We start from the raw sequence: 13,665 nt of genomic DNA, 5'->3' as shown, positions 1-13,665 counted from the left end.
ACCCTGTTCTCAGTTCAATGGTTGGCTGTGAGCATCTGCCTCTATATTTGTCAGGTTCTGGCAGAGCCCCTCAGGAGACAGCTCTATCAGGCTCCTGTCAGCATGCACTTCTTGGGAAATATTTTTTTTAATTAAAGTAAAATAAATTAGAAGTTATAGCAGAAAGGTTATTACCATGAAAAGAAAAGAAAAATTGCCCTGTAATGTGAAAGGCCGAGTGTGTACGAAATCTCTTTACTAACAAAGCATTTTTTTTTTTAACAAGAAAGAGACAGAATAGAGCACTTTCCCTCTGGGTCCTCTAAAAGTGGAATCTTGTCCCCTAGAGCTGCGGGTGGAGGGATGGAGAGAGGCTGTGTGGAAAGGTGACAGCTATCGCCTTAGTAGTTTCCCTTCTTCTTGGATTATCGCCCTCTGCTGGCCACACTTAGTTTTGCAGTCTATGTTCTGGGCAGGTTCTCTCACCCTCTGGAGGTTCCCCGTCTCCCTGGAGGGAAAACTAACTCTAGCGTTGCTAAGGTATTGAACAGGGGACATCTCCCGAGTGGAGTGCTCTGGTATTTGGGGGAAAGCAAACGCAGCTGAGATCGGTGTGGGAGAACCATTCTCTATGCCTTCACGACCCACTCAGCAAGCATTAAATCTGGATGGATGGGCTGGAGAGATGGCTCAGTGGTTAGAGCACTGACTGCTCTTCCAGAGGTCCTGAGTTCAAATCCCGGCAACCACATGGTGGCTCACAACCATCTGTAATGGGATCTGATGCCCTCTTCTGGTGTGTCTGAAGACAGCTACAGTGTACTCATATACAAAATAAATAAATAAATCTTAAAACCTGTGCTGGATGAGATCACACAGTCACCTGCTGGAGCTTCAGAGTGCTCGCCCCCTAGCATTGCACCTCAGGGTAGGACTGGCTCTAGAGGCTGATCCACCCCAGACCTCAGGCTTGGTCACTGTCTTAGTCACTGTTCTACTGCTGTGAAGAGACACCAGGACCAAGGCAACTCTTACAAAACAGAGCATTTAATTGGGGGCTTGCTTACAGTTTTATAGTTAATCCATGGTCATTATGGTGGGAAGCAAACAGGCATGGTGCTGGAGCAATAGCTGAGAGCCACACCCTGATCTGTCAGTCACAAACAGACCACACCTCCTCCAACAAGGCCACACCCCTCCAACAAGGCCACGCCTCCTCCAAGGCCACACCCCCTCCAGCAAGGCCATACCTCCCAATCCTTCTAATCCTTCTGGAACAGTTCACCAACTGGGGATTAAGCAAGCAAGTATGTGAGCCTATGAGGGCCATTTTCATTCAAATTACCACACTCACTTCCAGATACCTCAGTTTTTTTCCACTTATTCACTTTACATCCTGTTCACTGCCCCCTTCCTCATCATCCCCTCCTACAATCCTTCCCTCATCCCCCTCCTCTTCTTCTTTGGACTAGTGGGGCCCCCTGGGGTATTCCCCCACCCTGGCACTTCAAGTCTCTGCAAAGCTAGGCACATCCTCTCCCACTGAGGCCAGACAAGGCAGCTCAGCTAGAAGAACATATTCCACGAACAGGAAACAGCTTTTGGGACAGCCCTGCTCCAGTCGTTTGGGACCCACATGAAGACAAAGCTGCACACCTGCCATATATGTGTCTAGACCCAGCCTGCGTTTGTTCTCTGGTTGGGGGTTCAGTCTCAGTAACAACGGTCCAGGTTAGTTGACTTTGTTGGTCTTCCTGTGGAGTTCCTATCCCTTTGGGGGCCCGAAATCCTTCTTCCTATTTCTCCATAAGAGTCCCCAAGCTCCATCCACTGTTTGACCGTGGGTGTCTGTATCTGTCTGAGTCAGCTGCTTGGTGGAGCCTCTCAGACGAATGGATAAAGAGAATGTGGTACATCTACACAGTGGAATACTATTCAGCTATTAAAAACAAAGATATCATGAATTTTGCAGGCAAATGAATGGAACTTGAGAATATCATCCTGAGTGAGGTAACCCAGACCCAAAAGGACATGCATGGTATGTACTCACTTATAAGTGGATATTAGCCATAAAGTACAGGATAATCACACAACGATCCACAGACCCAAAAAAAGCTAAACCAGGAAGAAGGCACAAGAGAGGACACTTGAATCTCACAGAGAAGGCAGATGGAGGGAGAGACCTGGGAGAGAAAGGGGATGAGGAGGGAAATGGGGGTGAGGCTAAGGATCAGGGGTGGGGAGGGACAGGAGAGATGGCCAAAGAGCCATGAGAATGAATGGAAATCTGCAACTGATAGGGGTGAGGTGTGGGGGCATCTCTAGGATGAGACAGAGACCTGGGATAAGGAAGGCACCCAAAAGTCAATAGGGGTGACCTTAGCTGTGACTCATAGCATTGGGGATACGGAACCTGAAGAGGCCACCTCCTGTAGCCAGGCAGGAACCACAGTGGAGCTACAGAAACATCAACCCACCCATAAAACTTCAACCCAAAATTTATTCTGTCTACAAGGAATCCAGGCATGGGGGACAGAGCAGGGACTGAGGGCACGGCCAACCAAGACCCATCCCATGGGAAAGCACCAATCCCTGACACTATTAGTGATATGCTGTTATGCTTGCAGACAGGAGATAACTCAGCTGTCACCCACTTGAGTGTGTGTTCACGTATCCTCCACAAAGTCAAACCTCCTGTCACCTGAATTTTCCAGCCTGCCAATGAATGGCCTCCCCCTTCTCTGTGACAGCCCCTTGCGGCTGGAGTAAGGGGGTGGGTGATCATAAACTTCCTAACTTGTTTCTTATTATCAGGCCTGGATGGAAGTTCAGTCTCTTTTTGTTTTTTTTAAGACAGTGTTTCTCTGCATAGTTCTGATTGCCCTGGAACTCACTCTGTAGACTAGGCTGCCCTGGAACTCAGAGATCTGCCTTTCTCTGCCTCCCAAGGGCTGGGATCAAAGGTGTGCACCACCACTGCCTGGCTTGGGAGTTCAGTCTTAAGCAATAGGTTTTCTCTCAAAACAAGGGCCAGCCACAACCCTCCTTGGAGAATAGTAAAATGGATGTGCTATTCACAGCTGATCTCTTCCTCAGGAGGAGGAGGGGGAAGAGGAGGAAGAAGAGGAGGAGCAGGAGGAAGAGGAAGAGGAGAAGGAGGAGGAGGAGGTAGTATGCCACCAGAACACCCTGCTGGTATTTGAAGCTTTCAAGGACCCCGAGCTTGTCCTGTAGACAGGTCTGCCAGTTGCCTTTAACCACGGCCATCCAGCTTACCTTTAGGATTAGACTTCTGCTTCACTTTCCCCTTCTTGCTCCTCCTTCTCACGGGAGCCTTTTGGTTGATTTGTCTTTTGACAGGGTCTCCTTATGTACCAGACTGACCTTGAACTCTCAATCCTCCTGTCTCATCCACCCAGGACTAGGTGTACAGGTATATGCCACCGAGCCAGGCCTGTAATTTTCCATTTGTTTGGTTTTGTTGTTCGCTTGTTTGTCTGAGACAAGGTCTCATATACCCAGCTGGCCTCAATCGTAACTGAGGCTAGCTTTGAACTCCTGGCCCTCTGCCACCTTCTAAATGTTGGTATTACAGGTGTGCATCGTCACAACTGGCCCCAGCTTCTAGCTTCAAAATAAATCCACAACCCAGGAACATTTGTCTAAACTCTTTAATTAAAATTTGCTGTGAAAGCCGGTGTGTACAGAAAGTATTTGTGTTAGCTGAGAAAACAGCTTAGACTAGTTCTGATGGCTGCGCATATTTTGATAATGAAGTTTTAAGTAGCTTCTTGGTTTCAGTTCTATTTAAAATATTTGTGTGGTTTCTTTTTTTAAAAAAAAAAGGTGGTATGCTGTTCTTTATCAATCAAATTATCAACGCAAGACACGCTGAGGAGATTCAAAGAATCAACTGTCACACATCCATGTTCTGTTCAGACTCCAGGATTACAGCAATCTCTGAACTACGTCATTCATGCCCCAGCGGCCAGCCGGTCCAATTCAGACTGGAGATTAGCGCCGGTCTCCGACTCAGTTTACCCAATATCTTGTTTCCGTGAGTCTCACCTTAAATGAGACAGCTCAGCGAAATTAAGACCCTGCCGATCCCATTTCAAAATTAATGTTCTTTCCAGGAACTGCAGGAACCTCTTGCTTCATATAATAAGCAAGACATCCCCAAGGACAAGCATCTAAAAGGGCAGGCCCATTCACAGAAAACAGAGCCCACACGAAGCAGGCGCTCACGTGGAGGCACCGGGGAAACAAGCTGCGTGAGCTCTCGCACGCACGCGTGCATTTGCTGAGACGACTTTCTGCGGCTGATTCTTTGCAGCTTCAAGTGGATTTCAGAGATTTAACTCAGGTCATCAGATCGCTTCTCGGCCTTTTGGCTAAGATCAAGTGTAGTAACTCAGGTCATCAGGTTTGCTTGGTGGGGTGACAAGGGCTTTTGCCCCCTGAGCTCTCTCAGCAACCCTGTGATGCTATTCTTGACGGTGTGCGATTAATCTAAATGCTCACTGATGAGCAGCGGCTGAGATGTCACCATGCGTTTGGATAAGGGACTGTGCTGTCATCACCAGTGAACCATTACATTTCCCCTTTTGAGATAGGATATTGCTACCTAACCCAGGCTGACTTCGAACTTGTGATCGTCTAGCCTCCATGAGGCCCAGCTACAGGCATACTCTCTAAATGCTAGGAGTGCTTACCAGAGTAGCACGGAGAGCTTTTGTATCATTACCTACTAAGATAAGCAACACTTTAAAGGGGTAAGACGATAATGCGGCCTTCACTACCTGTAGCAAGCATTAACCGGGATCCCCTGCAGTAAACGTACTGCGTTTACTGCTAGGATCTGGACCAGCTTAGAGCAGTGGTTCTTAAACTTCCTAATGTTGTGACCCTTTAACACAGTTCCTCCTGTTGTGGCCACCCCCCACCATTGTTTTCATTGCTACTTTATTATTGTCATTTTGCTACTATTATGAATCATAATGTAAATATCTGATGTTTCCAATGGTCTTAGGCGACCCCCGTGGAAAGGTCTTTGGGGTCACAACCCACTGGCTTAGAGATGCTTGGGAAGTCCCAAGCCGCTTTGCTATTGGTTTGTTTGTATCCCTGGTTGACCTTGAACCCCGGGACCGCTTCGGGTTCTGGGTTTACAGGAGCTCAGTGGGACTCCAGTTCTGGTGGCGACCCTGCCCTATCATCAACACTTCATTTTTCTAGTAGAATTCTCCTCGATGTTGGAGTTCTCTTCTATTCTCTCCTCAAATTTTTTTTTTTTTAAAGTGCAAGGCGGTTTTCTTCTAGAAAATAGCAACTGTGAGAGGGGAGCAGGGTGCTCCGGGAATGTTAGGAGCTCGAGGTCACCACCACTACTTGATGAAATTTGAGAGTTTCTATAAGCCGGTGAGAAGGCGCCTTTAGGCTAAGATGCTTGGTGAGGCAGGTGGTTCAAAGGTCTGGTCCGCACCTAGGGATGGGATCAGGGTGCTGAATGCACCTCACTCCACCTCCTCCTTCTTCTCTTCCAGCATCTCCACCGATAGTGTCTGTTCCCCGGGATCAGGGCCTGGACTCACACGGATCCTCACTGAAGGCTCCGGCGGCCCTGCGGCCTCCTCCGTGCTTCCCTCGGGCTTTGCTGAGGCTGGCGGTGGAGAACTCGGGGCTGGGGGCTCCGGGGGCTCCTTGGGCTCTGACGGCTCCTGGGGTGCAGGTTGGTCTGTGGCTCCAGAGCCCTCCTCTCCCCCGGCTTCTTGCGAGCTCTTGGCCTGAAACCCAGAGAGCATGGCACTTGAGGCATGATCCTCTAAGAGGACATAGGAAGATCTTGCAAGCCAACTTGCCCTCACTTTCTGGGGCTTCCAGGGGACAGCGGTGCACAGAAGGAGAAAGCAAGTGGCCTGGGAGAGCAACATCGTGGTTGTGTAGGGCAAACAATGCAGTATCAGCAAGTTGGAGTTTGAAGATAAGAGGGGAATGGTGTTGGGGATGTCTCCATAGGTAGGTCAAGCTGACCCTAAATTTGGTGTGGAAGGCACAAGTTGGTCTCAAACTCAGCATCCTCCTGCCTCAGACTCTACTATACTGAGATGGCAGGTATGGGCTACGATGACCAGCTATTAGAGATAGCTTAGGGATCATAGTATTAGGGATCATCTTCCTATTCTCCCAGCACAATTTATTTAGGAGTTGTTTGAGAAAGGGCCTCCTGATGGTTTGAACCTGGTTTGAACCTGTCTCTGTCGGTTCCAACCAAACGAGGCCTGCTGCTCTAAAGGAGACAGAAAGTCCCAATACTGAATGTGTGGCCGCTCTTGGAGGTCTCAGGCCTTCTCCTTGAAACAAACCTGCTAAGGGGCAAACGCCAAGTCCTAGCCACGTTACCTGTTCCAGCAGCTGCTGCTGTCGTGCGGCTGCCTCCAGTGCAGCCAGTTCTTTGAGCCTGGCTCTCAGGTGGGCGAGCTTGCCGCCCTTGGCTCCCCTGGGGCCCATCTTTCCTGCTGCAGCCAGGGCAGCATTGAAGAGCTTCGGGGTGCCCGCACGTGGGGGCAGGATGAGCACACTCTTCTCCTCCTTGGGTTTGTTGTTGTTTCTGAGCATGCGCCTGAAAGAGAGCCACACCCACATCAATTCCACGTGCGCGCATGCGCAGTAAGAAGGAAGCCCGATCTGTGCCGGCTGGGTAGAACCCTCCGTGGGTGGTTGGTGGTATTGGTGCTGTCTTTGGTTGGTGATTTCAGGGTGATGGATGCTTAGAACTGCCACAATGAGGTGGAACTGACTGACTGTGCTGTAGGCCTAAGAACCCTGAGGCTAGGAGAGATTGATTAACTTGCCTGAGGTCACACTGGTCAGACTGAAGGACACAGCTATAGTTTGGATGTGGTTGGAGGGTATGTTCATAGGCTCATGGTGAAACTGGGAGGAGGTAGCATGGAACCTTCTAGAAGCAGGGCCTGTTGGGAAGTCTTTTAGGTCGTGAAGGAATGCTCTAGTTCTCACAAAAGGGGTTGTTATAAAAGTCATCCTGGCTCCCTCTCCGCTTTATCTGAAAAAAGGCTGGGGTTATTGTGCCCCCTGAAAATGGGGGAAACTGAGGCTCAGAGCAGGGGCAGGGAGAGACACGCTCCAGGTGGCCTGGAAGTGGCGGAGGCAGAAGCAGAAGGGGGATCAGGTGTGACCCAGCGCCCTGTTTCTTTGAATAAGGATAGAATTTTCCATTAAAAGAGCCTGAGCCCTTTACTAGGCATTTTTCATGCTATCAACGTGTGAGGAACAGCTTGGCTCAAGAACAATTGAATTTTGCCTGCAGTCTAGTGGGTGAGACTGCTAATTGGCAAATTCATTCATCAGGTGCCAGCTCAACGTGTTTGGTTGTTTTTTCTTTCTTTTTTTTCTTAAATGAGGCTGCTGCAGGCTGCTTATCTAATCAGGGCCAATGGGCTTAAATTGTATGCGGCGATATTAATCGCCTGAGATTTGCATTTCTCTCCGGCTTTCCCCAGGAGACACAAGCGTGATCATCCATCAGAAGGTTTGGAAGCCGACTCACTGGCAACCCAAGCCCAAGCCTATGTCATGTGAGTCCATAATTCATGCATGACAGGCAGCAGGAAGGCTCAGCATGGTGCTGAAGTGACAAAGAGCAATGGAGGGGACAGCTGCTGGCTGCTGGCTGCTGGCTGCTGGCTTTGAGTCATTGCAGGCAGACCTGTACGAATGAATGGAGTTCTCCATGATCCAGGCCTCTAGGAAAGAAACCCATTCACAAGGAGGCATCATTGGGTGTGTTACTTTGAAGAGGATCTGGGATTTCAATCTGTCTGACTGCCTCTTTCTTTCTCTCTCTCTCTCTCTCTCTCTCTCTCTCTCTCTCTCTCTGCCTCAATATATTTGTACATTTGTATATGCATATGTATGTATGCATATATATATATATACACACAAACACATAGTATACCATACATATATATTTGACCACATGTCCCCATCACAAGGTCCCCCTCACCACAGATCCAAAGCAGCCAGGCAGGTCAGGACACCATGGAATGAGACCTTTGAAACCAAGGGCCAAAACAAACTTTCCTTCCTTTTGCAATGATCTTCTCAGGGACAGGGTGTTGCCTTGTTCGACACTGTCTGTCTGTCCACAGTGTTAATAAGTCTTCTAATAAATCTTACTTGAAAGGATAATCTGCCTCAGTGGTTCCAGGCTGGAGCATTGATCTCAAAGTATTAGGAAGAGAAAACCTGTAAATCCAGAGCCTAGGCAGGGTGAGGTAGGAGGTGGTCTCTGTGCTCAGGAGACACGCAGGTCTTCAAGGTGGGGCTCTGCTATATAGGGAATAAATTAGAAGATAGCCTGGGCTATGAGATCTCTCTCTCTCTCTCTCTCTCTCTCTCTCTCTCTCTCTGTGTCTCTCTCTGTCTCTCTGTCTCTCTCTGTCTCTCTCTGTCTCTCTGTCTCTCTCTCTCTCTCTCTCTCACACACACACACACACACACAGAGGACCATAGACTATTATGTTTTTAATGTGACTGGGCTGACCCAGCTTAGCCACACCGGCTTTGTCTTACTATGTTTTGTTTTTGTGTTGTTTTAGTTTCGAGACAGGGTTTCACTGTGTAGCTGTCCTGAACCTCACCGTATAGTTCAGGGTAGCCTTGAACTCACAAAGATACACTTCCACGTCCCCAGTGCTAAGATTAAAGGGCATGTGCCCAGTTCAGACTACCTTACTTAATCTTCCCAACAGACAAAGTAGGAGATGGTTACTTGCATTTTATAGATGCAGAATCTTACCCTAGAAAAGTTAAGTAAGTTTTACAAATCCACCCAGCCAGTACCTCACAAGGAAGGGATTTGGGCATCGCCAGCCACTCACACCTTCTGTGGGTTTCTATACCACAGGGTGCCGCTCAGTTTGAAATCTCACTGAAGGGCTAGAAGGCAGAAATTGGCGCTTCTAAAAATAAATTAACCTATCGCCCAATACAAAACACAAACACACCTGCATTGCTGTTCATAGTTGCAAAGCGTTGGTGCTGTGCCAAGTGCTCTGGGGGAGGGGAGGCATTCAGCGGCTGCAGCTGACTCCCTCCACCATTAACTCCCATTCACAAAACAGGAAGTAAGAAAACAGCCACCGGCCTGCCTGTTTTTGAAAAAAGGCAAACATAAGATGGAAAACGTGGGAGTCAAGGAGGTTAGCCAGACCAGGTTAGGAGGTCGGCTGAGGTGGGCAGATGGAGATGGGGTGCTCACCCGGACTACCAAACAACAGGAGTGACAGCCTGGCCAACGGAGCAGGATCCTGCCCCCCAATACAAATCAAATATAACAAAGCTAAAGGCTGGAGGCTAGGCTCTGGTAGCGCATCCACCTAGTGCGTGCAAAGCCCTGGGTACTAAAGTCAAAAAACAAAAATAGTCCCGAAACAGACACGATGCCCCATTATGGGGCAGGTATCAGGCGGACTTGTGACACTTTCCTGAGCATAGAGTTTTGTGGTTCAGGGTACTGTTGACATTTTATATTCTAAAAAAAACCACAACAAAAAAAAAAAACAACAAAAAACAAAAAACAAACAAACAAAAAACAAAACCCCAATCCTGCCAGTCAGAGCAGCACACTCCTGAGGCAGGTGAAGCTGAGTTCCAGACCGGTAGGGCTACACAAGTGAAACTCTGTCACAAAAACATCGACGTTGACTACAGTCAGATGAATGGAGTCTTAATACAGAAGGCAAGCCCAGCAAATAAACCTAGTCCACTGCATGAGAGCTAGTCAAACATCTATGTTTTCTTTCTTTCTTTTTTTTTTTCTTTTTTCTTTTTCTATTTTTCAGAGCTGGGGACCGAACCCAGGGCCTTGCGCTTGCTAGGCAAGCACTCTACCACTGAGCTAAATCCCCAACCCCACATCTATGTTTTCTTATGATGTCTTCTGGACCCTTTTCTCCTGCTTGAATCCCCAATTTTCCCCGATTGGTCAATATAGAACTGACCAGCCAATGATTGAGCAGGGGAGAGACTAAAGCTGGGCTTACTTCCAGCCAGGCAGGGGGGAGGGAGAGAGGGGACGCAGGGTACAATAACACTGTGCCTACACATCTATGGATCCCATCAAATCCACAGTCCCAGGCACACTACGAAGCAAGTCTTTGTTGCTGAGCCATTCTCCAGCCCTTGACCCACGTAACTTCAAACAAGATTTTATCACAGATATTTGAGCCAAAGGCAAAAGTAACTTTGTCTACTCTACTTGGAAGGCTTGTCTTCTCACGGTGGAGGACTTAAACATTCTGAAACACTGTAACATAGGACCGAACAAATGAATACGTGATACAAAAGTCAGCCAAGTGTCTCAGTGTCACAAAAGGGGTTTAGAGGTGTAGAAAGCGAGATGACTAGAAGGAACTCCAGGGTTGCTCTGAAATTGTCTTATAGAGTTACCAGTTCATCACTTTCTACAGAAACATCAATGTATGTGCTTACATATGTGAACTATTCATGTTGAGGTACAGTGTATTCACATGTATATATTGATGTACCCTTAATTCCATTCACGAGGAACCTAGTAGCAATAAGTAGTCCTTGGGCTCAGAACTCCTTTCCGTTTTATTTTTACCTCATTATTTTAAGAAACATAGCCCTGGCTGGCATGGAACTTGCAGCACAGCCATGACTGGTCTTGAATTTGCAGCAATCCTCCTGCCTCTGCCTCTGCGATTATAGGTATGAGACACCACACCAGGCCTTGGTTTCTAAAAACTACTGGTGAGCTGGAGCTAGCTTGGGTAAAGCCCTGGGCTCCATCCCCAACCCGTCTCCCACAAAACCCCTCCAGACATTTCCCTGCCCTTCCCAGGAGGGCAGTGGTGTGGGAGGTGGGGGAGCCCAAGATTAGCCAGGCTGTCTTAGTGCGCCTGTTTCTTCCCTGCAGACACAGGAAATGTTGACTTGTAACAGGACATCAAAGGCTAACAAAAGTCAGCCTGAAGAGGTCCCACTGGCCAAACTAGGGCAACTGGAGCCTCGGAATAACTGTAACAGATGATGTAAACGGTAACAGGCGTTAAACAAAGTGACGCCTGCTCATGGGATAACACACCTGGGAGATGGGGCAGGCTTCCCTATAGCAGAGTGGGAGCCATAGGAGTGGGAGGCTAGAGGAGGTTAGACAGAGATGGCTCAGAGAGACCACTGAGGAGCAAGGTGTCTCGGGGCAGATTAGTGTCCGTCCACCAAAGGGCAGGTACAAGTTAGGAACAGGGACATCAATGTGGCTCTGAAGAGAGTCCCCACTAGGGCTGGGGAGATGGCTCAGTGGTTAAGAGCACTGACTCGGGCTGGAGAGATGGCTCAGTGGTTAAGAGCACTAACTGCTCTTCCAGAGGTCCGGAGTTCAATTCCCAGCAACCACATGGTGGCTCACAACCATCTGGGATCTGATGCCCTCTTCTGGTGTGTCTGAAGACAGCTACAGTGTCCTCACATACATACAATAAATAAACCTTTAAAAAAAAAAAAAAAGAGCACTGACTCCTCTTCCAGAGGTCCTTGAGTTCAAATCCCAGCAACCACATGGTGGCTCACCATCATCCATAATGGAATCCGATGCCCTCTTCTAGTGTGTCTGAAGACAGGGAGGGGACAGTGTACTCACACAAAATAAATAAATAAGATTTTTTTTTTTTTAAAGAGAGAGAGTCCCTACTAATTACAAGGAAACAGTAACTTCGAAGCAGAGAACTCCTGACCCTGTGATTGAGGGGAACTCACTACCTGTGAAGAACCCAGACACTGTGTCACATGCTGCTTTTAGGGACACGTTCCTCCCAGGTCACTTCTGCACTGAGGCAAAAAGCCATCGCCAGAAAACACCAGACACACCTCATCCAAAGAGTATTCTAAAATTGAGCTGGCCTGTTGGCTGCAAAGAGATCAAAAAGCCATTAGAGATAACCACCTGAGTAAGGAACTGTCCCAGGTCAGGGGAGCCGGGACACTGGGCACATTATTATAGGACAGGGCCTTTGACTTGATCCAGGAAGGAAAAGAAAGCTACCAGACACTCCTCACAATCTGAACACGGGTTAGAGATGGGAGAACAGTGCGGTTTCCGTAGCAAACGCCCTGATGTTCACAATGGTATTACAGCGAGAGGAGAGACCCTTCTCCCAGCCACTGCTCAAAATCTGAAAAGGAAACCGAAGGGATTCCATACCTGGCCTTCTTCCGGAGCAGCTTCTGAGATTCAGGGTAATGCACCAAAATCTCATTCAAGTCCTTCTTATCCAGAATGAAGAGATTGGTGAAGCCGTGGGCCACCACATTGGCCGTGCGCCTGTTACCGCCCCCGACAGCCAGCAAGCTGGAGTAGAAAAGGTAGGGAAATGAGGCCCTTTGGAGGCTGTGGTTTTAGAGAAATTGTTTTCGGGTTCTGCTATTGTTTTGCTTGGAGCCACGATCTCGATAATTAGCTGTAGCTGTCCTGGAATTCACTATGTAGACCAAGCTGGCCTTGAACTCTCAGAGATCTGCCTGCCTCTGCCTCCTCGGCGCTGGGATTAAAGGTGTGCACCATCACGCCTGGGGTTGTTTGCGTTTTGCAATAGAACATTACTGTTTCTTCCAGGCTGATTCCTATGAGCCTCCCTAGTAACTAGAACTACCGGTGTGTGCCACGCGGTGGCTTGGCTTTTGTTCACGTTCATTCAACTCCGCATTCCCCACCACCTTCTCCGTGCACCATGGTGGCACCGATCCCACACATGCTGGCAGGAGCCAGAGCTTTACTCGCTGTAGTCTCCCATGAGCCCAGCCCCAGCCATTGCCCAGGGTGCATTTCACTTCCCCACCCCCACCACCACTGACCTTATCTCTCCAAACACCGATCCGGCTTTGAGTGTCACCAGTACAGCCTTTCCATCTGGGCCGCCCAGCACCTGCACCTGCCCCGCCTGGATAATATACATCTCTCGGCCAATCTCCCCCTGGAACAGAAGAGGGCTAAGTCCCACACCCCATGACCACTGAGGCTGCCCCAGCCCTGCACCACCAAATCATGTGGTGTCGTTGGGTCGCTTTCCTCTTGGCCTCCACCTTCTCTTCTGAGTGCTGGGTACGATGCTATTCTATAGTTCTCATTTGAACTACCCCATGGTCCACACCCAAGTGAGAATCTATGCCCATGCCTCAGGAGATTGACTAGGGTTGGTGAGATGGGAATGGTAACAGTCAGGAGGCCTACAGGCTCCAAGGCACTTTCTAGGCTGATGCCAGGGGGGACGCTTCATACAAGTGAACCTGCTACGGTAAGATTATGTTCTACCAAGACCATGATGCAAAGTTCAACCAGAACTGGGATTTGAGTCCAGACAGCCTGACTTCAGGGTGCATGGTTGCCGTGGTTAACCTCTGTCCCCCAAACCTAGGCTCTGTCTGGTGAAACCCTAATCCCCAGGACCTCCCAATATGCCCTTATTTGGTAATAAGGTTGTTGCAGATGTAATTCGATTAAGATGACCTGCTAGAGTAGATTGACCCTAATCCTATCCAATTTGCCTTCCTACATAAAACAGTCATAGGGGGAAGAGAGCCAAAGAGAAGATGCTCATCTTGCTACCTGAGGAAAGGGGCCATTCAGTTGGCCTGCCAGCCCTA

At 48.7% G+C, this 13,665-nt stretch overlaps 1 protein-coding gene and 1 pseudogene across 2 annotated transcripts in view; one reads left to right on the top strand and one right to left on the bottom strand.

The window, feature by feature from the left end:
• Nucleotides 1-3,636: 3,636 nt before the first annotated feature.
• Cngb1 (cyclic nucleotide gated channel subunit beta 1) overlaps nt 3,637-13,665 on the bottom strand; it is a 66,219-nt gene continuing 56,190 nt past the window's right edge. The window contains exons 16-19 of one of the 2 annotated variants that reach the window (XM_063278317.1): nt 12,877-12,995; nt 12,227-12,373; nt 6,382-6,601; nt 3,637-5,765 (exon numbers count right to left, since the gene is read on the bottom strand). In XM_063278317.1, coding sequence (XP_063134387.1) covers nt 5,496-5,765; nt 6,382-6,601; nt 12,227-12,373; nt 12,877-12,995 — 756 coding nt within the window. In that variant the 3' untranslated portion in view covers nt 3,637-5,495. The remainder of the gene's footprint in view (nt 5,766-6,381; nt 6,602-12,226; nt 12,374-12,876; nt 12,996-13,665) is intronic. The other variant, NM_031809.2, reaches the window with a different exon arrangement.
• LOC120098731 (U2 spliceosomal RNA) lies at nt 4,354-4,493 on the top strand (annotated as a pseudogene).

The sequence above is a fragment of the Rattus norvegicus genome, chromosome 19, assembly GCF_036323735.1.
Source record: "Rattus norvegicus strain BN/NHsdMcwi chromosome 19, GRCr8, whole genome shotgun sequence".
NCBI lineage: Eukaryota > Metazoa > Chordata > Mammalia > Rodentia > Muridae > Rattus > Rattus norvegicus.
The sequence above is the reverse complement of the archived record's forward strand: the minus strand, read 5'-3'. Positions and strand labels throughout refer to the sequence as shown.